A 25,622-nucleotide genomic window follows, 5' to 3' on the forward strand; every position below is an offset into this window, starting at 1 on the left:
CATATATTAATCAATTTCCTGCATTTCTGCATTTTACTACAGAATTTTATTTCTTACACTGTTTCTTTAATTGTTTTTAAATCTCCTTTTCTTTTGCCTTATGTTTTGATGCTTTTAATGGTTTTATGTGAAGCACTTTGAATTACCTTGTTGTTGAAATGTGCTATACAAATAAACTTGCCTTGCCTTGCTGTAGTGTGTGTGTGTGTGTGTGTGTGTGTGTGTGTGTGTGTGTGTGTGTGTGTGTGTGTGTGTGTATGTGTGTGTGTGTGTGTGTGTGTGTGTGTGTGTGCGTGTGTGTGTGTGTGTGTGTGTATGTATGTGCGTTTTTTTTTGTATTTGTGTGTGTATGTGCATAGGGAGTGTATGGTGGAGTGAGAAAGATAGTGACATGACTGAAGTGTGAGCAGATGAGAGAGAGTAATCGCAGAAGAGGAGAGTTGAAGTTCAGCAGTAAAGATATCAAGTGAATGAACAATAGAGTATTGCGTATTTGTGTCGTTTGGGCACAAATTAATGCTAAAGTTCCTCAAGTCGTGTTCCCCGGCTGCTGAGTGGAGTGACGAGGTGCATAAAGGCGATGTTGGACAGAACAATGCGCTCAATGTGTCCTGTCACATATTGTCACTGACTGCATAGCTCAGCTTTCTTGTCAATATAGTGTACACTGAGGAATGTATCGCTAATTACTTGCTGAGCTGCATCACACTAACCAGCTTGTATAATGACCTGTATGTCACTGTGGTCCAGTTAGATGCTGGTGTGGTCCTTTCTATTCACTAACAACACACTGTCAGCCCACTAAATGTAAACTACAGACAAGTTGGTTTGCATAATCTCGTTCTCTGCGGTGGTACACTAGCACTCTGGCCGCCTGGCAGCTGCTGCCAATCAAATGCCGACAAGCCGCTTCAGTTGGCTGAGACAAAAAGGACCATTTCTGATATTTTTCTGAAGGCCTTTTTTCATTTAATAATAAAAAAATACATTGACTTTTTTTTGTACTCTGAAACGGAGGCCTAAATGTTACTTCAGTTGGACTCTACCATCAGTTGGACTTCAGTTGGACTTTACCATCACTCCGTTCCAGTCAGATTTTGAGACAGGATTAAGTGAGAGGAAACACAGGAAGGATGGGAACTCACCGGTGTGCCTCGAGTTCCCCTGGCACCTTTCAGCCCCGGCTCGCCTGTCTGGCCGATGTCTCCCCGTGTGCCGATCTCACCAACAAGCCCCAGAGGACCTCTTTCTCCCTGGAAAGAGGCAGAATGCCAATGGAGGATGAAAAACAGCAACACTGACATGCCAATATGGAGAAAACCATTGAAGTTGAAAGGCCGCTTTTCAACCTCTTTTAACGGCACGCAGCATCCATTCTGTTGGAATGTCCTTCAGCAAGAAAATAAATCCACACTAGTCCTTAGGATATTTGTCTTTAATGCTGGTTGCGGTTAGTTCTCAGAACTTCGGTCAAAAGCTTTACATTTGAACCAAACGATAGCTCAGGCAGCTGAAAGAGATGACCCACTAGTTCTCTGCAACCACCTTAATGCCAAAGGACCATGGACTAGGTCCTCTTAGTTCCTGCTGTTTCACTGAGAAACATCATGTTAAGCAAATGTGGTGGGAAACAAGGTCCTTACCTTCTTTCCGTTCCGCCCTCTGTTCCCTGGTGGCCCTAGTTTTCCTTCTGGACCCTGTGGGAGACACATGAAAAGGTTACCACAGACATCAAAAATGTATTCTATAATCAGAGGCATTGATAACTGCGCCTGATGACTTGTAAACACCAAACTGACGACAGCATTTATGTCAGACATTATGAGTAGGCAGGTTTCTGTGCAGAAGCTAATTGCTTGTAGTCCACAATACCATTGAAAACGTTGAGCAGCTTTATCAGCTTATTTGTTTTCACAGTTTCCTCACAGAGCTTTGTATGTGTGCCCTGAATCTTCCATCCTGATACCCGTGACCTTCCTGCCCCCAAACACCGACAGATAAATCTAGATCCGGATCTCACAGCTAACTTAGACTGAGGAGACTTTTATTGACATCTATCATGCAGTGCTAAAAATCCACAATCTATGACATTGTAACTTTTACTCTGCCAGTAGCAAGAGGCTTTGTTGAAGAGAAGGCTGACCCCTACTGGGACACAAGAGCATTGTTTGGTTCAGAGCACTTTTGTAATCTGCTGAGTCAGTGGCAGGTATTTAAAAAGCTCTGGGTGTGATATATATTGCCATGTCTCATCAGCTGTATGCTTATGATCCATCAATCTCTTGTTGGCTCTCACATAAATAACCATACTAACAAAAAAAAACAAAGGGAACAGTTCTGAAACCAGCAGCATCCAGCAGCTTCTATTCAGATCTACCGGTAGTTTTTACTTTCGCTGCACGCAAGTGTGCCTTTTCTGAGTAAAAAGTCAATACAGGCAGCAAATTCTGTTTCAGTCATTTTCCGTCAAAAGGTTGTTTCATTGAAACTGTTGTATCTGGCAGTTTGAAAACATAAAATAAACTTACACGAAAGCCCTGTTTCCCAGGCCCTCCAGCTAGGCCTAGGGGCCCAGGGTCTCCTTCTATTCCTTTGTCCCCGGGCTCTCCGATTGGCCCACGCTCACCAGGCTCACCCTGACCAACCAGCGAAAACAGAGTAAAAGTAAAATTTTGTAAGTTTCATATTACATATTACATACAGAGACAGGTCAGTCAGACAACCTGTGGTGTTCAGAAGCTGAAAAAAGGCTTATTTTATTAAACTGTATTACCCATTCAAATCTACGGTCGTGTGAAATTGGTCGGATTGGTGTTCTTAGTGTATCGTGCTGATATTCAGTATGACTTGAATCCTCAACTAATCTCTTTGTTGACCTAAAGCAAGCAGAGTGTACTGAAACCACCCATTATTGTCATCATATCGAGAACCCAGCTCGAAACTAATCCATAACTCATTTTAGCTACAGGCTTGATTTTGTAAGAAATAAGTGAAGACTGTCTTGTTGTGTTTACCTTGGCTCCATCTTTTCCTTGAGGGCCATCTTCCCCAGGGGGACCAGGACGACCCTACAAACACACCAACATTCACAACAAAGCCTCTTCACGACTGTAAAAAGTGACATATCAACTGTGAGAACTGTGACATTTTGAGTAAAAATGCAATGTTGATGACAGTGGGTTATGTAACATTGTTAAAGAATGTTGATTCTGTGGACATAACAGTAAGATGAGACTCAGGCGGTGCTATTTATATCGTCCATTGTTCTGCTGGGGGATTAGACATCGTCGTCAAAAAGGAGCTGGAGTAAATATACGACTGGGTTTAATTTACCCAAACACAAGGAAGGAAGGGATTAGTGGGATGTTTGCAGTTACTCACACTCGTTCCCTCCTGTCCCTGCTCCCCTTCAGCTCCTGGAGGCCCAATCTCACCCTGCAGGGACACAAAATAAACAAAGGGGCTGTCTGGAGGTCAAGACACACTCATATGCGCATGCACACACCCAGACTTCAACCAACCACTGACACTTGAAGCTGGGGCAACGTTAGAGTTGACGATGAGCTGCTGTTTCACCCAATTATGTCAAAATGGGTGAGCAGGGTCACATATTTTCACATTGCTGGAGGGTGGTAGGGAGTGAAGCGCCACATGACAAATGTTTCCTAAGATGCAGGGGTGAGAGGAGTGGTTGCAAAAAACATGACAGGGGTCGTACTGACATTTGACCCCGGCTCTCCGCTGGCACCCAGTTCCCCCTCAGCACCAGGCCCACCCTAAAAAGATGAGAAACAAAGGGAATGTTTAATTTGTACTGTATACATACGAATGTCAACTATAAAAATAAAAAAGCAAAAAAATAAATAAATGAAAAGTACTTCGGGTCCTTGCTCTCCATCAGGTCCAGCTTCTCCAGAAGGTCCTTTGGGTCCCTGCAAGAAAATGAACCATCATAAGATGCCTAAAGCAGCTTGCGCAGTTCAATTATACAACAATAACATTATTGGACTTGCTAGATACAGACAATCGGGTAATAAAACACCAGTACAACATAATATACAAGTCTAGCATATAATGACGAGACACAAACATACACTTGAATGTTTAAGTGTGTAGAGAAGGGAAAGCTGAGAGCTGAGAGTGCCTGTAGTAAAATTGGAGACCAGCCAAAGGCAAGATGAGACCCATAACATAAACCGTGCCTCGAGTGTTATTGGAGCGTCCCACCCGAATAAATATTTCTATCAGATTGTTTGACATTCTCTATGTTCCTGAGGGGTTGGCTGATTTGCAGGAAAATCAAGAACTTGAATACTAATCCAAGAAGGGAAGCAGAAGGTGTAGTGCTTAAAGGTATGCGGAACGTAGCGAGAGAAAGCAATAACCAAAGTCAAATCGAAATAACTCCTTCGTTTCCCTCTCAAACAGTTCAATGTCTCTTAATCAGCAACACCAGAGAGGTGTTTATGAAAGAATTTCGACCCTGATCGACTCTTTCTCCTGAAACTTTTGCGAGAATGAAGATTAATTATAAACTCCAGACATTTCGTTTTTCAAAATGCAACGTTTGTCTGTAGTTTCCTGAAACAACCACATTCAACAGTTAGAAGACGGCATACTTACTGGTTCACCGTGGGGTCCCCTCTCCCCGGTGCTGCCTGGAATACCTCCTTTACCCTGGAAACACACACAGTCAAGTATAGCTTCATTCATTCATTTGTGTGATCACAGAAAAGAAGCAAGAGGAAAGCTTGGCGTTGGCCACGATCCTCTTCTCATCGTGATCATAATCATCATCAGCAACGTAACCGCAAACATGACAACAGAGTCTAATATTTCAGTGCTGCCTAACGCCTCGAGGCATGACGCAGAAACTCTTTGATGCAAGACAAAAAGGATTGGCTGTCTTGCAATGTCAGATTCTTTTTGTATTCCAAACATTGTGTTACCGAGTTTAGACAAGACACGCTAATTTGAAACAGCGTTTAGTCCAACATCGAAAGAGGACGCCAAGACCTTTGCGTGTGAGTGGTAGCTGGCTGTTTCAAGCGCTGAAATATACGTTCCAGAATTTGATGAGATAACAATGAAATCAGTAGCATCAATCATTGGAATGAATTGGTTTACAAACTCTATCGTGAAACATTACATCCTAACTCATGACAATTAACACTCAGATAACTTTTGCTTCTATTCACTGAGTAGATGTTACTCAAAATATAAAAATATATATATCTTAAATGTCTCAAGCTGTGTGAATGAGGTGTGTTTCAAGAGTGAATCTGAAAACAAGGCAAAATGAAAGAGCAGGAAAAACATTGATTCAGCGAGAGGAATTGTCATTGTGTTGATTTCCAAGATGTTAGGGAGACAAAAAGATGTATGGAAACTGCAGTAGAATACAGTGCAATGGGACAACAACCACATTCACAATCACTGAACTTAACAGGCTTTGACATCACAGATGACTCAATCATTTTGGGATACAATCATTTTTAACCATAGAGCACAGAAATTGTGAGGAATGGATAGATAACAGATTTTGATGATTTGTTTTTATCAAACACCAGATGGCGCTATGTGTCCAGAGATGGAGAATGTAAACGCTGACCCCCTCTATAGATACAGTATGTAGTGGGCAAGTTCTGAAGAGATCTCCATTTAGCATCGAGCAGCATGTGCTCAGAAGGACAGGTCACAACTATGTGTGGATGTCCAGATGGCTAATCAGAGAGAGAGAGAGAGAGAGAGAGAGAGAGAGAGAGAGAGAGAGAGAGAGAGAGAGAGAGAGAGAGAGAGAGAGAGAGAGAGAGAGAGAGAGAGAGAGAGAGAGAACAGGCCTGCATGTGTGTATTTGAAATGTCAAATGTTAAGCCAACAGATGAATAGAGAGAGTGGGGAGCAGCTCATTTGTTAGTGGAAAGGCCAAACAGGCATGCAGGTAAAGGGGCTTTTCTCTCACTCTTTGTGAGTCCTTCCATAAATGGATGACACAAACAGAAACACACTGTGGATATGATGATCACCATTTGACTGTTAGACAGCCCACTTGAATCAGCTTTTGAATCAGTTTTTTGTTTTGTTTACATGTTTCTACCATCTGTGGAACATGAGTTATTTCATCCTGTCGCAGTTCAAAAGCATATAAAAACTACCCGCCATCGTTTTTTTGATGGTAAAAATAGAAGAGTCTGCAAAATGGTGCTTCAAAGCTGCTAAAAGTATGTCTATTGTGTGGTATCATAAAAGTCAAAAGACACTAAAGTCAATGTGTGTCCTCTGGGGTAGTTAAAGTCCCATCCAAAGTGGAGCCTGACCAATGAATCAGCTGGCTGATGTCATGGACCACTATTAGCTGGATATATTGGTGTTGTCACACATGTCAGTGGATTGCAGAAATTGCAGTGTAGAAATGCCATAGATATGTTTGTGGGCATTTAGAAAGAGTTTCGCCATTACATCATTTGTCCACCAGAGAGCACTGAAAAGTTTATTTTTTTAACTGTACAATGTCCTCTGCTCCATACTGTACATATCTTGGTCAAAATAATTTACAATAAAAACCGTAAATCAATGTTTCCATATGAATGGCTTGTCTAAACTCTATGTGAACAGTGTTAAAATCCCACACAAAGTATATGAAGAATGAATCATTATTTCTTCAATTCAGAGGCAGGAAGGTGTCAGTTATGTTTGAACGATGTGTTCAACAATAACCTCACACCAACACACACCTGTTGAAGAAGGGGCAATACACACATTGGTTTTGATTGTGCTTTGAAAAAAAATGCACAGTACCTTCTTTTAACTATGTCAACTCAGTGACTTTATGGGTCCACACTCTTAAAGTTATAATTACATACATTACGGGTCAAAGAGGATGTGCAAATGTTTTACAAGTGTGTGGTGTCTGCTGTAGTCATAGTGATGCTTCTTCCTAAAGTGAAGAGGATAATTAAAGCTCTGAAAGAGACATTTGACAGTCAGCATTTAGTTAAACATGACTTACATTCTTCCCTGGAGGGCCTCTCGCTCCTGGAGTGCCAGCCTTGCCCTTCAGAGGAGAAATCATTATTAACAAGCAGTTTAAATCAACCCAACTGATTTCAATCTATTTTGAGAAAAATATTGGCAACATACTAATCTTCCATATCTGCACAAGCACCACTTTAAATCATGTGTTTACCAGATATGTGCTCATTAGTTCCTTGGGAATAAGTCATTCAGACTGACAAAAGCATAGAAAATGACAAAGATCAATTAGTGGACTAGTCGACCAAGTGTGTGTAGTTAATCTGGCCAAAAGCATTTGAATGATTCAGCGCAACAAGAACACTTGGAATATTTGTTGGAATGCTGTTAAGCATTCCAACTATTGTTATCCTGTTTCTTTATTGTTGGAATGCTGTTAAGCATTCCAACAATAAAGACACCAATAAAGACACCATTTCAACTTTCAAATGTTGAGAAAACCCTGAACTATTGCCGCATAATTCAGCTTTCCGATATCTTTTAAACTTTTTGAACTGCAGCAATTTAACTTTTATGATTTTTCAGCCCTTTTCTGACTTTATAATGGGTGTATTGCACAGCTTAGAGTGTGTGATGTCACCGCTAGAGTGAAGAGCAGCTTGAGATTCTTGTGAAAAAAACATTTGTGTTTTGCCACTATGTCCACAATCTTAGTCTTAGGGATCTTTATAGGTCAAAAATAAACTTCAAAATAAAAGCCACAGAGAGTGAATTCTAACTGAACTGCTTGTGATGAAGCCTGTCATATAATAACCTCTGTTTATGTGTCAAACATGATTATGTCTCCTCTCCCCCTCCCTCCCCCACCCAGTCCCACCCTTTCAAAATAAAAGCCTCATGGATTAACTGTATTGAAACGTTTCGCTCAAAATTAGGCTTTTTTGTTGAAATAATGAATGCTCTTACTAATACTGCGACAACTACTACTACTGCTAATATATCTAGTATTACGACTACTACTACTACTATTCAACTTTTGCTGTTGCTACTATTACTACTACTGCTACTGCTGCTACCAAAAATATGATTACTACCACTACTGCTATTACTACCACTACCACAACTGCTATTCCTGCTACTACCAGTACTAATACTACTACAGCTATTAGTACAACTGCTACTAGTACTACTACTACTGCTACTTCAAAAACTGACTTTACTATTACTACTACTACTTATTATACTACTACTGCTACTGTTATATAAAATACTACGACCACTACTACAGCTATTACTACGACTACTGATACTACTACTTCTACTACTTCTTCTAATTACTAATACTTCGACGACAACTTCTACTACTACTGCTACTACAAATATCACTACTGCTACAACTAGTACTTATTCAAATGCTACTAATAATTATACTGCTAATAATACTTCTACTACAACTACAACTTCTACTACTACTACTACAACAAATATCACTACCGCTGGAATTCTTTTAAGCTACAGAAACCGTTCGAATATCAAAATGTTCAGCTCTTTCAGGAGAGGGGTGATATGACTTCATATTTGTAATCTTTCAACTTTTTGAATTATTAAGCTTTTTGCAAATTTTTTTTAATTGGATATCTATTTTCAGCAATGTTTTTGACATTAATTTCAGCTTTCAGCATTCCAACGCATTTTCAGCAGGAAATGCATTTTCTAGTTATAAATGTTATGGCTCTGACATTGACGTGTTTGGTGGAAACACATTTGCAGTTAATTGCTTTGCTAAGTGAGGATCCATAACAGTTTTACAGATTTTGATGTCAGTTAAACCTACTGTCATCAGCTCATAAATTTGCCCCACAATAAACCATTCGACATAATGTTTTGTTTAAAGTACAATGTTATGAAGCCCTTTAAAGTTTAAGGTTTTCGTTGGTTTTATTAGGATAATTGAGCAACATTGTCTGCGACGGCCAGACAGTGGGCAAAAAAGATGGCTGAATCAATCCTTTGATCATCCACTGTGAAATATTAACGTGGCAACTATCTGTGACACATAGTATTAGTATCACTTTTAATGGTAGTCAATTACAAATATCTTGTTCCATCAACTACACTCAACTTAAATGACCAGCACCTAAGGAGGCATCACATACAAACACATAAGTATACCATGCATGAACATGACATGCCCACAGCTAGAGCGGCTGTGATGTACAATTTTGGGAAAAGACATTGCACTTAAAATCTTTTTATTGAAACTAGGCATAACAGGTCATTTGAAGCTGGATTGCGTTTCTCTCAACTACATCCGTTAACTTCAAAGTGTATGTCCATCCTGCTACTCCTAAGCCGATATATAGCTCAGGGTTCTTCTATAAAGAATGGCATCAGTACATAATAACTGCATTTGGGAATAACCTGAGACAGAGGTGAAAAGATAAACTCTGCACATAAAATCAGATTAAAGGCTAACCAAGCTTTTTACAGAGGCCCGAGGGTTGTACTAGATGTGGTAATGTCTTTTCCATGAGGTCAGTGTGCATCTTCAAAAGTGATGTGCATGTTAACCTAAAGTAAGCCTTTTTATGACAATGATCATTCTTGGCTTTAGATGAATGTGACTGAATAAACATGTCTTCTCATTTCTTAAGAGCCTGAAGCCTTCATCTGGAAATGTGATACGCATAAAATTTACAGCATCATAACTATTCAGCAGGTACATTACAAGTGTTTTAATACTTCATAGTATAAACTTTGTAGCATGTTATTTAAGGTACTTTGCTCTTTTCCTGTCTTTCTCCAACGTAAGCTAGTAAAAGACGAAAGACAAAAATAAAGTCTGCATATTCATTTAAAGACTACTTACGATGAATCCCTGCTCTCCTTTTTGTCCGATGTCACCCCTTTCACCCTGCAAAGACAAGGTATGATACATTTTGGAAAAATTAGGATGGACTAAAGAAATAAATCATCCATACGTTCCCAAGTTGAGCAAATAACTTCAACTATAATATAATACTGTGGCTGATATACAGGGGGATGGACATATTTGTTGCAAAAGTACTACATTCATCCCATCTTTACATGTGCACGGTGATGTTTCACACAGGGTGGTGTGCATGTTTACCTTGGTGCCCTCAGGGCCTGGTTCTCCCAGTGGGCCATCTGGACCCTGGGGCCCCTATGCGAAAGCAACATGAGACACACCGTTCATCACTCAAAGAAGAATGAGCAGTACAGGCATACATCAAAGCATCATACATTAATAGATACGTATACAGACAGCTCTGAAATAGCACCAACAACAGTCATTAGTCTGTATTCTGTATCGTCACCACTCCCACAAACATTCCAGAGGTTTCCCAGCAATGTAGCACCACCACACAGGCAGGGTGACAGATAAGAATCTTGAAATACAACCCAATACCGTTTCTCTCAAGCCAATTCAACAACTGCTTATTCACAAGTTATGACACAAATTATGACACAACAGTTTATCTACGGCAACATTACTGGAGCAGGTAAGGTGTGTTTCACTGTGAGTGATCATTAAAATGGGGAAGGGGAATCGGAGACAGATAGATTCGATGAAACGGTAGCAACTCATAATTCAGAGGAGGCAGGAACTGTTTTCCCACAGCGACCTGAAACTTTAGAACCATTGCAGATGTGTGGCAAATAGGACAGGTGCTCACCAATAATTCAGCTCCAGGGTATGACTTGTTTTTTTAGAGCTTAGAGGCGGAACTGATAAGAACGAGTGATAAGCTGTGCAGCAGTTTCATTTCGCTTCCTTTATCTTGCATTCTGAGGTCAATCTCTAATGTGTTGAGAAAGAAATGGTGTTTGCTTCTGAAAAGTTTTCCTAAAGCAAAAGCGAGCAGGGGAATATTGTGACTTTGGTTCAAATGATTAACCTTTTCACTGGTCCATGATCGATCATAATGCTTTGACAATGGAGATAAACCCTAGAAGAGGGGGGGGGGGATGAGGGTAACTATATCCTACCTCAGCCAGACAGGAAATGCAACCACAGACTGACACGTGATTGGATTACAGTAAACAGCACAAGCCATGGCATGTTAAGTACTGCCACATGCTCGGCCTAAATGGAAGTGAATAATGGATAAGTGATGAAGTGTGAGGGAAGTAGTGTGGTATCAGGTAGAACTACATTGGCTTGTTAGTGTTCCTCATCCATTTTCTTGCATTAGCTTTAGTCATGTAGCATTGTTAGGCAGTCTGTTGCTCAGGTAAAGTGCATGCAAACCATCAGTTTAGTGAGAAGATAACAGTTCATCTCATATTAATGCAGTGAAAATAGATATTCATAGCTGTATGTACACTGCTTCCTAGTCATGTGCTTTGGCCACTGTTTAGAAACTACAGTATATTTCTATAGTATATGCTGTTACAGAGATTAATGTTATATTATATTTGTCAATAACAAAACTTGGATTGAGCATTTGCATCCCAGAAAGTAAAGCAAACTCTATATTGTTTGTGCTGCTGTTGTTTTTTCTTTTGTTTTTGTTTTTACATTTTAACATACCATGGAGGTCCAAACTGTTCATGTGCATGTGCACAAGCACCAACAAATATTATTGTGATCTGAAGACCCAGCAATTTGGCCCAAGACACCTTAAATCCCATCATTTAAGCTGCTCTTGAATAAAAACGATTTCATTTTGCTTCCGAAGGCAACTCACACAAACCGTGATCTAGTCTCTATGAGTTGTGTCTAATTTAAGATGATCTTTACCGCCTTATCTGAAGGTGTCATTCACCTCTCAGCCACACGATGTCTCACCAGTATTACCATGTCTGCCAACGTGAGATTGATGGGGCTTATGAAACAGTTTTAATTCACCTATAAAGAAGCTCGGGCCAAGTAGAGGGACAAACACACGTCCTAAATTGCTTTAAACTAAAACAGACCGCCAAGGGTCTGATAAGTGAAGTTTCCATGAGTTGTTGAGTTAAGGTGGGCTCACATACATATCACACAAAGGACGAGTACAACTAATGCCCCAAAGATAAAGGTTGCTCTTACCCTCCTGCCCTTTGGCCCAGCAATGCCTGCAGTACCCCTCTGCCCCTGTAGACCCTGTGAGAAAAAACAAGACGGACACAAGTTGGATCGGAGAGAGAGAATAAAGATTGGGAAATCGTAGTCATTTCGGAAGGTTTTCATCGTGTTCCTTTGGCATAGTGCAGTTAGACAAACCGTAAAATACAGTGTGAATATTTACACAAACTTTTAGTCCACACCAACATTAGTCCCACTGGATGCATTACGAAGGCGTCAGCAGAACTACTGAACAATCTGCCAGCTAAGACATACTGTTTAGAAGGGTCTAAACTAAATTGTGGGAAACAGGGAAACTGATATATCAAATCGCCCCCTTAAATGTTATGTATTTATTACAAAAGCCAAGAGTACTTTCCTCCAACTCAGTTTAAGGGTCCAAGTTGGTCTTGTGTTAAAGTGTTTATAATATCAAGCCAAAGAAAAGTGAGTAGAGAAGATGAGTAAATGCATCCAAACTTCGCAGTCCATTAAGTATATTTAGTTATGACTCAATCTAAAGTCAGAGTGAGCAAAAGAAGAGAAAACATAAAGCTTGGCAAGTAACTGAATTTCAAAAAAATCATCCCTTCCCTTAACTCCCCCTGCAGGTTTGCAATGTCGCTTATCAACAGTGTGCATGGCTAAATAACAATGCTAATGGCTAGCATTGAGTTACATTATGATGCATTCAAGCTTAAAATCTGTATCGAGCGAAGATAAGTGATAACGTCATCATGATGTATTCAAATGTAATCTTGTCAAATTTGTTTTTTGGCAGGAAACTGAAATAAATCCAGTTGTTTGAAGTAGATATTTTCACATCAATATAAAATAGATATTACAGACGGGATTATGAACCTCCGAACACTAGCTCTAAGCAGTTTACACAAGCAATACATAAATAAAACTACTAATGCCAAGAAATAAAATCATTCATTTCTCATCTGAATAAAATTGTGTAGATGGCAATAACAAGGTCAAAATTTAACATTTCTAATTTTTTACAGTTTACTCTGACTTCGGAACGGTTGAAATTCTTTTTTCAAGACGGTTCCAGGACAGTTGAGAAAAAAGTTGGTCTGGAGCCTTAAAACCCAGAATGTACAACGATATTATGGTTTAGTTTTGACAGATAATATCATTGTACGCAATTTAAGCAATACAAATTTAGATTTTTCTAAAAAGGAAACCAATTCATTGTTCAGTCTTATATTCTCTTTTGTATATTGCTCCTCAATAAAGCAAAAGTAATTTATATCCAATTATTCGATTATTGATGAAATAACCTGTCAAATACTTGATTACTAAAACAATTCAAAGCTGCAGCCCGAGTGCAAGGAGTAATACAATACATAATGTATTATAATATATTGGATTTACCGCTCATCCCAATGCAAACGATCACTACATGGTATTACAGTGTTGAGGAAGGTATGACACTTACTGTTGCACCTTGCAGGCCGAAGTCCCCTGGACTTCCTGGCAACCCTGGATACCCCTTACACCAAAACAGAAATGACAGATATTATAGAAAGGTAGACAAGAAACCATGTGACTGTTTAATGGCATAGTAGTTACCGTTATACACATTCAAATGATGCTGCAATAGTGCTTCAACAATGACTTGTTGGTGTGCAGGAAAAGCCCAACAGCAGGGCAAGACTGTGCAGTAAAATGTTAATACATCTGTAACATCTGTGGATAGGGACTGTTCTGCAGAACTGCATTTCATATTACGTTTTCTTAGAAATGCTACAATCCCTGCAAATTATAATGCCTTTGAACAGAAACAGAACTTCATGAAATTATCATTGTCATCTGTGGTAGTACAGCTCAAACTGCCACTCCTCACTAAAGTGGCTTAGTTTTAGCACAAACTGGTTCACACAAATCCCCATAACTCCTTGAATATGTCGCAAAGCTCTCTTTTTGCTCTCTCAGTCAAACATGCACACACACACACACACACACACACTAGCAGTGATTCAATCATCTAACTATTCAGCCAGGCAGCCGCCAAATTAGTCACCCTCTCTTCCAGCCAGGCTGCTAGCCAGCTGGGTCAGGACTGGGGCCCAAAGCCACAGACATTGAGCTAATAATCCAAGGCCCCAGGACAGTGAGGGGTGCAGGACAACCTCTCTCATGCAGCAGTACGGGAGACAGCGGAGACACTGCTGCACTGGACAGCAGCATTTATTTTTTCCTCCAGAGAATCAATACTGTCAAAATAATTTCCATGAAAACACATTTTCCACAGTAGTGTGTGGGTTACTGTTGTAACATTTACTCGCTATTACCCTGCAAATATACAAACATTTATCAAACCCAACATGAACATAAAGTATGGATTTAGGGCAAAACAACAGAAACAATTCACAATGAGTTACTATTTTTGTGCAAAAGTCATTAAAAATGTTAATGAGGAATACTCTCGTTCAGCAAGATATTATTTCAGTCTTTACTGGACTTCACATAGGTGTGTGCAGGGATCAGTTTGTTTTGTTCTTTTTCAGTATTGAAGAGTTGGTGTAGTCCCTAAAAATGTTAACACCGTCAATAAGACACAAGGTTACCCACTCTGGCATTTGAAACCGCTTTAAGATTGGACAAATGTGCTTTTCCTGTTCCACAAATCTCCAACTTCAAATTACAACAACAATACAACACAAACCTGAATGCTGCTGGGGCCTTTTACTGTCACGATAAGGTACAAACTGGGAGTGAGTGATACTGACCCGCCTCTTGTTCAGACTGATAAACCAAACGTCATTGTTTCAGTTAGTTGGATTTATCACAGGTCTCAGCAACAGAGGATTGACAAAGAATTTTAGGGCGGCAAAGAGACATCACAGACAGAACACCAAAAGGTCTTGCATCAGATCCAAATCCAGTATTTATAAAATATATATATACACATACCAGATTGAGTGATCCAAAAGAGTCACTCAAATAAAAGCTGTTTTTATTTTTATTTTCAGCATTACATGACTGTGGAAAAAACAATTAAACACAGCTGAATTATGAAGATTTATATCGACAAAAGTTGCAACATTGAGTCGTCTGAAACCTTTAAGACCGTGTGAGTCTGCGTTCATTTCCATGAAATAAACATTGCAGCTAAAAAACATCTGCCAAAGATTACAGCCCAAATTGTTCAGTGGTTCAGCTTTATACTCATCATCCTTTGACATTAGTTAACTGAACAATATATTCAAGCTTGGGTAGGATTTGCTCATTTCTGGGGAAATCCTTTTTTCCGTTTGTACACTATGGCTCTGGGGTTTACCACCTCTCAGACAGGAAGCAGAGCTCTGCAGTACATCCTGTGTGACTGCACTTACCATCGGCCCCTTCTCCCCGGCTGGACCTGTTGGACCCGCTGGTCCTCGGTCGCCCTAGGGGGAAAAGAAATACAGAAAGAGAGCCGATTATTAAACTTTGACCTGTAAACTAAACACACAAAAAAACCAACACAGCCTCACAAACCCGTTTCCTAATAAAAACCCATGAAACTCGAGAGCAGCTTCTCAAATGCAGAAGGTTAGATTGACACCTGGTTGAGCAGGTACTTTGAAACCCAGTTGGTGGCATATTGCGTGAAGCAAAGGTAACCCCAGGTGAGCAGTACAGCTGCCTAGGTCTCCACTCTAACAACACTTGTGTCAGTCATGCTTCAATCCTTCTTGAACGGTCCGTTACATTCATGACCGTACAAGTATACGTCTAGTTCTTTCACTTCAATCAAACCGTGAGAAAAGTAGTTTTAAGGCTCTATAGTGGAAAGAAAAGTCTAATCCAGGGATTGCTATTGTACAATATATAATGTGAAAGGAATTTGGGGGCTGTCAAGGTATGGCTGGTGCTGACAGATTGAACCAGGAGAAGGATTTCGTGTAAGAGGGGGCTGAGGGCAAGTAAGACTATGACAAGCAGACGGCCTCCCATCTCCAGAACATGTTCTGGCACACAGCTTCTAGATAGGAAGGGAAGGGGAACAGGTTGAGGTTTGTTTTGGAAAGTCAATAATCAACATCCAGACTTCTTTCTAAATAATTTCACTTGAGCAGAGCCAATTCAAATATATGATTTTAAGCTGAGAGCGAGGCAATGGGAGCCAAACATGGATAAAGCCTCAGGGCCTCTCCAGATTACATCACGAGTATTATCTAAGACTTGGCTGTGTGGTGCTATCCTTTTTCATATGTTTTATGACTGCATATGCAGTAGTATATATAATGTATATATGTCACCATTTAGGAAGAAATACACTTTTCTGACATAGACCGGTATCTCCTGAATCAACCTTATAATTACTTGCTTCGGGCAGGGGGGAGGATGGATGAGGGGCAGTAATGGTGACATGGCTTTGACTTTATTGTTATTGATGTGGATGTGAGAGTGTTGAGTATTTATCAAAGCATGTGTTCTGGGCCCTCTGGGGCCTAACGCCATGGCTGCTGAACACAGCCCAAATTACAGGGGTCTGCCACTGACAGGCAACTAGGTGATGCTGACTGACAGCGTAATCACAGACAACCCGAGCTTACCTTTTCACCAGGAACTCCCGTCACACCAGCTATCCCAATGAGGCCGAGTGGACCCTGGAGAGGAGAGGAGAGGAGAGGAGAGGAGAGGAGAGGAGAGGAGAGGAGAGGAGAGGAGAGGAGAGGAGAGGAGAGGAGAGGAGATAACACGAGGAGAAAGTATGTTAGTGTGAGGGCCTGGTTCATCCATTAAATGGTGATTTTGCAACAAACCTGCAGGCTTAATTTCATTTGAAATTTCAATTTATTCACAATAGAACTTTACAGATGCTACAAAAAAAGCTTTACATCTTGAAATAAATCATTTTGTAAAGGAATGTTTTTCATATTTAGGGGTCTTGCACAGTGTAAACAAGACACTTCCTGCTTCAGTTTAAAGTAAGACAGAAAAACAAAGCAAAAGCAGATGACACATCAATATTTGCCAGTGACCATGGAATACTATTAGTGATTCAAAAACTGTTTTACAGTCCATGTTGACGTAAAAATATAGGATTTTTCAACAAAGATAGCTGTACAAAAGATTACAACCTTGATCTTTTCTGAAGCTTTTGTGAATCGTGGAACTTAACTATTATACTCGCTTTTTCTTGTCCACAATATCAACAATTGGGAATTTACTAGGGGCATGGTAGCATCGCAGCATAAAGTAAATCAATGCAGATGGCCCCCAAAAGTCACAAACTACTTCCCCTCATGGGGAAAAGAACAGCTAATGTAAATATGAGGGTTATTGGAGGATCTTAACCACTTCCAGATCAGTCGTCTGGGACAGGGTCTGTGGTCTGGACCAGTGCCAGCCTCTCCACTGGACAATCTGGAGCTTCAGACCAAATGTAAGACTTGGTTTCGGCTGGGTCGACATTCAGCCAGAAAAGGCAGCTGTACGGTACTTTTTGAAATCCTGTCATCGTGTTTTAATTTTCTACGAAAGCAAAACAAAACGTAGCGTAACTTTGTGTGACAATAGTAAAAGTATGAAGAGTGGCCAATAAACGGAGTAACATGTCAGACCAAGCCACAATAATGCACAGCACCGCAGCATGTGCACTAAAGCCACCGGGACACTGCAAGCTCCCACAACATCTGAACCCAACTGTGTTCCTGTAATAATTCCTATGACAGCCCAATTACAGACCACTGTCTCACTTCTGGCCAACCACAAAAGCCAGCATGGTCAGACTGCGGCTCCCTCTGCTTATATTCCATTGCTGCGCTTCTTCCTTGCAAAATGATTTATTCCCATAATTTAAAGGTTACACAATTCTACATGACCGCTAATCTTACTTGTCACATGATAATACAGTGTATGTTATTGTTATTTACTTTTATTCTTTTCTTTTTTTGTGTCCCTCTATGTGTTTAGAGGATGAGAGGGAAAGAAGGACAAAAAGAAACTTGAGAGTAACTTAACAGTTGCATAAAGTGAGTGCAACAAAGTGAAAGAAAAGAAACAGGCCAGTAAGATCAACACAGTGAGAATTTGTTCCATTTGCGTTTCCATAACTCAGCTAGAAAGGCTGACAGCCTCACAAGTGTTACTCATGTATCATCTCCCAAACAGTATTATCCTGTTGGATGCAAGTAAACAGTTGAGCGACGGATTAGTAGCAGAGTGTCTGTGAAGGGATGCAGCCTGCAGGCATGGGAACAGGAGCTCTAAATGGACCTCAAATCCCTTAAATGGGAGATGAATGTGGTACAATGTGGTACACCGTATTATTTAAGAAGGACATTGTTTGAAAGGGGTTTCCATGACACTGTTTGAAGGCGATCGGGTTTCTCAGACACAGCTTGGATTACAAAAGTACTGGTATGACCATTAATCCCTACAGTTGGCGAAGAAAGACAGCCCAAGTCACTTATAGAGTATTAAGGTTCTCCCTCATACGTGCCTCTTTCCTGTGCACACATGCAAGTACACACTGGGTCACTGACGTTAAAATCAAAACACAGAGGTTGACATGCCAACTGTATTTCTAAGCACACCTTTGGTTGCCTTCGGTAATTGAGGACTGATACATGTTTTATGAGCCATGGACTGGATTTTCTCTGCATAGCCCCATGTCTCCTCCTTGGCTTCAAAGGCCCCTCTACGCAGTAAGTGCTTAATCCCTCTCATATGTGCACTGCAGCAACACAGTCCAACATGGCCCACTTGGTTGCTTCCACTATGAACAGAATGAAAATATTAACATTAAGGGGCCTCCGGGAAGGACGGACATACTTTGGATGTTCAGCGCAGTTGTGTACTTTAAGAAAGGGGATACATGCCCCAACAATTCTCTCCAGTAGTTGTGCTGGGTATAAAACATTAACTGAAGCAGAAGGAAATACACATGGAACTGGGATTTTACAGTTAATTGATAAAACAATCCTAACACAGATGTTTTGGGACACTGGCAAAGCCACTTGATGGACAAAGACCAACATCTTTTTGGTACGTTTTCAACTTAAGTTAAATACAGTATATTAAAACATGCACCATAAGTTTGATTCTTTGGCGAGACCAGATGGCAAACACACTTTGGCAGGGTCTGAGCCATAAACAAGTGTGTAACCCAAATAAGGCGACTTCCACAGAGGATCTCTGATTGGTGTTCCCTTTGTTCTACTCCGGGGGCCGATTTCATGATGAGAACACTATTTTGTGGTGGGAGAGGCTCCAAATGTCTCTAAATGTTTAAAGTGGATCAGGAAAACAGCAAGACATCAGAAAATGCTCCTGTTACTTCCTCCACAGTTGCCACACTGGGAGGTTTAATTCACTTGTGGAAGCACTACATCATTATCTCAATGTAACATGTAGTACATTCATCTTTAAGCAAACTATTAAAACATTCAAGGACAGGAACTCAAGCTAATAAAAGCTACTGCACAGACTCCACAATGACACTCTTAAAAAGGGGTTTAATGAGAAGCTACTAATCGACAGCAGGAGGGCTGTTAATTAATGTCAGTACATCTCAACTGCGAAAGCAACTTACTTGTGGTCCGATTTTTCCAACATTTCCCAAATCCCCTTTCTCTCCCTGAAAGCAGAAAACATCAAACAGTGTGCTGGTTAGCTTCCTGTAATTAAAGAGATCTCTGTCACCATCCTGCCCTGCTACTGGCACAGGACTCAGCATATCACAAGAGTTAAAAGGAGGACACTCAGAGATTGCATGTGACTGTAAATTCATTTTGTGCTGCTTCTCTTTGTGGTTTGCCAATGTGTATTATGATATCCCTGGAAGAAATACATTTCTCTCCTGATCAAAAGCATGTTTACGACACAGTAAGTCTCGGCTTAGAATAAATGGCTCACAAACATGGTGAAACTGGCACTGAGAGGCAAGCAGGAGACAAAGTAAGAACATTTTGAAACACATGACACAGTGATGATGACACTGCATTTGTGGTTTGCACAAAAGCCAATTTCAGCCAATAAAAAAGGGTGAGGATGAAGTCGGGAATGCTGTGGTATGCTGAAGTAAAAAACTGCACAACAAACTGACAGTTAAATAAAACATAAGACTGAGCGTTGGTGTTCATTAAGATGGAGGCTGTTCTGGTAAAGTAGCTAGAGTAGATGCTTTTCATTTGTTTTTCGAATCATAGGTCTACAACAATGTGAATGGCAGGAAGCTAACAAGAAGAACAATGAGGCAATCTATTACGACACATACAGAGGCATTCTTTTCATTTTTCTTAATGTCTAATAATTTGTCCTGGCAAGCAATGGAGGCAAAAGTAACTCGGTAGAAGAGTGTTTGTCTAAATAGTTCAACTGCAATGTGTTAATTAACAAAGAAGGCCAATCTAAGTACAAACCTACCTACTTCTTTTAGAACACACATTGGAAATGAACCCTGAACCAACTCTGGTCTGTACCAAAAACCGACATTGAAGATTATTTCTGAATCAAAGTCTTCTTTAGTCTCAGTTTTGGATGATAAGGGGTTTACAGTGGAAAATACCTTACTTGTTCATTCTCAAGCAAAATAAATATACAAATAAAAATGATATCATTACAATTAAGACACTAAACATTGAATTGATCAGAGGTTCATCCTGCAACCCATTTTTCAAGTCCACAATGCATATATTAACTCATTTTTGTTATCCCCAATGTTGTGGCATGATACATTGTTACAGAACGAGACTCACCTCTAAACCATCCGGGCCAGGTTCGCCTGTGTAGCCTTTCCTTCCAGGTCTCCCCTTTAAAAAGAGAGGCAGAGAGACAGACACACACACACACACACACACCCACACACACACACACACACGCACACGCACACATACTCGTAATGATCAAAATACAGCAAAGCTTATAATGTATTTATCACATCTCATCCCAGCTGCTTCCTGAGAGAATATCAAAGCAAATTGTTTCATTCAAATCACCTGCAAAAGGCTCATTTTGTGTGCATGTCTCTCTTTGTGTATCAGTGTATATGACGTATGTGAATCTGGGAGTTCTTACGGTAGGGCCAGCGCTGCCAGGTGGGCCGAGTGGTCCTTCATCACCCTGCGGAAGCATAGTATAGTTCATCATACACAAATATTTGCAAACATAAACACAAACAAAAGCTCACATATACACGGCAGACTCAATTACAAACAAGTAAATACAGCTGGCACCCCAAAACACACATAGAAATGCACACACAGTAAAGGTACCATTCCATTTGCATTACTTCTAACTCTCAGCCTCCCTCCTTCACTGTGCTCCGCCAGCTTCTGAAACCAAACCTGCTTCCAGCTACAGTTAGATAAATGTAATCGACTTTGCAGTACTACTCAAGAACAGCACTTAAGTGAAGGTACTTTTTACATTCCACTTTTATACTTTCAGGTGTCAAACAGCTTTGCCTCTGCAGTCTATCTGACTGAGGTGCTGTGACCCATACCAGGAAAGTGTGTGTGTGTGTGTGTGTGTGTGTGTGTGTGTGTGTGTGTGTGTGTGTGTATATGTTGTACACCTTACAACGGCTTCTGTTCCTTTTTTCCAGAGCTGGAAATGTTTGAGTCTTGTTTTTATAAGCACCCAATGATGAATCATGACTTCACCCGGTGGAACATGCCCCGAGAGTTATGGTATTGAAAAAAAACTCCCATTAGGATCCAAGCTTCAACTGTTTGAGATATGACCGTGACCAAATGAGAAGTATTGTGTTGGTTAATCGTGGCTTTAAGTTAATCTTGACTAATAATCCAATGGAAATCTCTTCAAGAGCCACATTTCCCACTTTTCTGTGTCAGCGAGTCAAGAACCGAGCAGACGTGTGGGATTAAGTAAGATGTTGAATTGTCTCACCTGTGTTCCCTGTGGTCCTGGCGGGCCTTGGGGCCCTCTGGCACCCTGCAAACCCTGAAACACAGCCAAATGCATGAATTCAGTTGGACGACTTTCACGAATGGATGGATGTACAGAGAGAAAGAGTGAGAGATGCTGTCTTACCTTTGGCCCAGGTGGACCGTTGGGCCCTGGTACTCCAATGTCCCCAGGAAATCCCTTTCAAAAACAGGAGGAGAGTGAAATTATTATCATTATATGTTATTAATTCACCTGCAATGATGAGTGACGTGACTTATTGGTGGAGTTTGATTCCATACAGTAAATTAACTCATTACATCTCTGTCTAAATTACAGGAGGGGTAGAATTATACTGCATTTAAAAAGGCAGGTACTGATGTACGACAGCAGCTACTCTTTGCAAATCACTGGAAGCATCCTGCACACATCTGTATGAGGCAGACACAGGGGTGAGGCCTTTCTTGAGAGTGTAGGCAAACTTATTGCAAACCGATATAGAGATGGTGATGGATTGCTAGTGAGCAGATAGAGGCTGAATACCTTCAGGCACACCTGCCATGACACAATTAGTCATTTTAGAGAGTTATACCTGTTAGCTGTGGCCTATGTGACTTATGGTCATGTTGCACTGCTGCGTGTCTTTGGCATTTTCCATACTTTCCATATACATCAACAATGACCTCTTTGACAAAAGGTGAGGTATTCTATTTCCAAAGCAGAAACCTGCTGGAGGGAGATGCCAGAACAGAAAAAGCACAAGATTCATCTTGTTGTATATCGAGTACTGCAGCCTATTTTAGGGCTAGTAAGACGAGTTGGTTAATGTGTCCATTGCCCGCGCTCATATATATATGTCTGATATATAGATATGTCAATATAAGTGAACCATGAATAATTCAACTATTCCACTGAGTCTAAGTAACATTTCAATTTGTTATTATTATGAAACGCCGTATAATAGTGTCAAATGAAATAAAAGGACTAAATGTCTAAATACCAACAGCTCCCATAGGCCTCAAACATCACACCATACAACACCATGTTAGATGGAATGGATACTTACTGATGTACTGTACGGAGTACACTGACTATACTGATTTACTGTTCTCAGATCCTTCTCAACAAAACACTTTTTAACAATTAATCCTTTATCAAGACAGTTGCTGATATGTATGTCCTACCTCTGGTCCTGGAGGTCCATGTGGTCCCTTTGCCCCGATGTCACCAATTTTACCCTGTTTAAAACACACAGAACACATCATAATTATTACGTGTTCATTCTGTCACCATTTAGGTAATGTATTCTGTTGTTTTTTCTTCAACATGAAGTTGAGTATAGATGTGACTAATGTGATGCCACATTGTGTTCTTGTAGCCATTCGATATATGATGCTTAATCGCACTGATGGGTGTCGAGAGCAACAACAAACTAAGCACCAATCGGTCACAACATGATGCTGCATGTACACTTGCTATCAGGGATCAAGACTAAACTCTCTCTCTCTCTCTCAAGTAATGCTTGCTGGCTTAGTATGCATTGTGTGGGCATGTTGTGCAGCTGCATTTGCAAAACTATGGACAAGAAAGCTGTTTTCCTGAAACGATACTGAATTAATTAAGTTTGGATAGACTTTAACACTGCGTGGTAGTACGCCACATCTTTTTCTTCTTCGTCAAATGATACTGTAGTGAACAGTGCGGTTATTCTGTTTCTTCAGAGGACTGTGGTAACTTGAACTACGGCAACAGCTGATGCTGCATAGGAACTAGGTGCTCTGGAACAGGACAGCATCTGGACTTGTTTATACAGTATTCCACCGTGAAAAGAGAGACATTAATTCACAATAATGTAGGCTTCTTTCTTCCCTCATTGGAACTCACAAACAGCAAGGGCACAATAAAGGTGATGTGTTGTGAATGTGACAGAGTTTACTTCAGTTTACACATAACAATTCACGATCTCGTTGTGGCACACCGTGTTTACTTGGCTTTGTATATAAAACCTGTACAACATGGCAAGCGCACACACACACACACACACACACATACATCCAACATAAAAATACAGAATCAAATATATAAATATACAAATACACATAAACACGCATATAAATACACCTTCAGGAATTGCTACACATGCACCCTTGGCTGCAGAGACACATACACACTCACACTCACATACCGGTGGTCCAGGTTTCCCTTTTGGCCCAGTAGGACCATGTGCACCCACAACACCCTGAAACAAAGAGATATAACACTGCATGAATTGTAAAAGTATTATCAAGTATTTTTTCTAATGATGTCATGCGCTATGAGCGTGGGAATAAAATATCGAATTATCTTTTTTTAAATGACTGGGAACAATAGTTCCATGCACATAATGTTGAAATGGTGTGCATCTGTGTTTTACTTAAAATCGTACTTGTGTGACGGGAGACGTACCTTATCACCTTGGTACCCCATCTCTCCAGGTTCGCCCATTCGTCCCACTTCACCCTGAATGTCACAGTATCATACAGAGATATAACACAACACTAGTCTGCCACAGTGATCACAATACGGCCCTACAGTAGATACAAAAAGGTGTACCTGTAAATAAAGTATGTACTGTATACATAAGAACATCATGCAGCAACACTTGTAAACTTTCAAGGTAAGTTGCAGTTAAAATTCAGTTTGAATATCGGAAAAACAAATGACAACACTGTAAAGACACATTTGGAGCAATATCAATTTCTTCCATAAATTACTGTTAACGTGCTCTGTTTACTATCATGTTATTACATTTGAGTTCATAGTGGCTGCATTATCCAAATGTTAACAGGATGTGAGCTGGGCTACTACTGACACATTACACACAGATACACACTGCAATAATGTAAATATTTAGATCACCTTATCACCTTTCAATCCAGGCAGGCCGGCTGGTCCTGCTGGCCCCTGCCACAGGAAGAGGAAAGAAGGAGGGGGAAATAGAAGAATCAGTCCATTAATGAGAAGAGAAGAAAGGGAAAATGTGACTTCAGGAATGTTCTGTTACAGAAGATGTTTTGAAGCAGGAATTTGAAATGAAGTGAAGTCAAGGAGGAGGCTGATGGATAATACAACTTGACATTGTGGCAAATGTTTTGAAACTTATTTGTCTTTATATATTTTGACAGGCCAGAAAATGTATTTATGGTGGTGCTAGATTTATGATGTGGAGTTACATACAGTGGATACTTTAGATATCTCAATGATTTGACAGTACTGTACAGTATATTCCTAAAATTTGCAGCATTTTCCAGTAGCCAATGTCTAACTTACCTGAGGCCCCGCCAAACCAGGCAGTCCTCGCAGTCCCTCAGGCCCAGCCTCCCCCTGTAGAGGGAAGGAGGTACAGAATGGAAATGATGTACCACAAATAAACAGAAACACACGCACACTTCTATACTGGCCAATGGTTGCTACCTGAGACTCACTGGCATATTTCACACTAAATGTTTCAGATTTCTTCTTGGCAGGGACGTTATTTTGACACAAACACTATCTGCTGTTTTTTATGGGTATGGGCTTGGCCGTGTTCATCACTTCCAGCCAACAACATCCATTCTAATTGACAGACGCAAGGTGAGAATGGTCACTGATGGCCACTGATGATGGTGGTTTTCACTATGACTGCTGCAACCATGTCATTGGCAACTGTGCTGCTGGCAATGAATCAATGGCAAACAACAATCTGCCA

The 25,622-nt window shown here is 40.4% G+C and overlaps 1 protein-coding gene across 1 annotated transcript in view; it reads right to left on the reverse strand.

The window, feature by feature from the left end:
* The window catches only part of col24a1 (collagen type XXIV alpha 1 chain), a 76,025-nt gene that overhangs the window by 16,967 nt on the left and 33,436 nt on the right, over nucleotides 1-25,622 (reverse strand). The window contains exons 15-39 of the mRNA XM_079267588.1: nucleotides 25,205-25,258; nucleotides 24,794-24,838; nucleotides 24,341-24,394; nucleotides 24,081-24,134; nucleotides 23,080-23,133; nucleotides 22,043-22,096; nucleotides 21,899-21,952; nucleotides 21,065-21,109; nucleotides 20,746-20,799; nucleotides 19,581-19,625; nucleotides 16,597-16,650; nucleotides 15,391-15,444; nucleotides 13,491-13,544; nucleotides 12,029-12,082; nucleotides 10,103-10,156; nucleotides 9,842-9,886; nucleotides 7,010-7,054; nucleotides 4,624-4,677; nucleotides 3,879-3,932; nucleotides 3,723-3,776; nucleotides 3,382-3,435; nucleotides 3,015-3,068; nucleotides 2,529-2,636; nucleotides 1,644-1,697; nucleotides 1,146-1,253 (exon numbers count right to left, since the gene is read on the reverse strand). Of these exons, the coding sequence (XP_079123714.1) occupies nucleotides 1,146-1,253; nucleotides 1,644-1,697; nucleotides 2,529-2,636; nucleotides 3,015-3,068; nucleotides 3,382-3,435; nucleotides 3,723-3,776; nucleotides 3,879-3,932; nucleotides 4,624-4,677; nucleotides 7,010-7,054; nucleotides 9,842-9,886; nucleotides 10,103-10,156; nucleotides 12,029-12,082; nucleotides 13,491-13,544; nucleotides 15,391-15,444; nucleotides 16,597-16,650; nucleotides 19,581-19,625; nucleotides 20,746-20,799; nucleotides 21,065-21,109; nucleotides 21,899-21,952; nucleotides 22,043-22,096; nucleotides 23,080-23,133; nucleotides 24,081-24,134; nucleotides 24,341-24,394; nucleotides 24,794-24,838; nucleotides 25,205-25,258 (1,413 nt within the window). The remainder of the gene's footprint in view (nucleotides 1-1,145; nucleotides 1,254-1,643; nucleotides 1,698-2,528; nucleotides 2,637-3,014; nucleotides 3,069-3,381; nucleotides 3,436-3,722; nucleotides 3,777-3,878; nucleotides 3,933-4,623; nucleotides 4,678-7,009; nucleotides 7,055-9,841; nucleotides 9,887-10,102; nucleotides 10,157-12,028; nucleotides 12,083-13,490; nucleotides 13,545-15,390; nucleotides 15,445-16,596; nucleotides 16,651-19,580; nucleotides 19,626-20,745; nucleotides 20,800-21,064; nucleotides 21,110-21,898; nucleotides 21,953-22,042; nucleotides 22,097-23,079; nucleotides 23,134-24,080; nucleotides 24,135-24,340; nucleotides 24,395-24,793; nucleotides 24,839-25,204; nucleotides 25,259-25,622) is intronic.

The sequence above is a fragment of the Melanostigma gelatinosum genome, assembly GCF_949748355.1.
Source record: "Melanostigma gelatinosum genome assembly, chromosome: 4".
Taxonomy (NCBI): Eukaryota; Metazoa; Chordata; class Actinopteri; order Perciformes; family Zoarcidae; genus Melanostigma; species Melanostigma gelatinosum.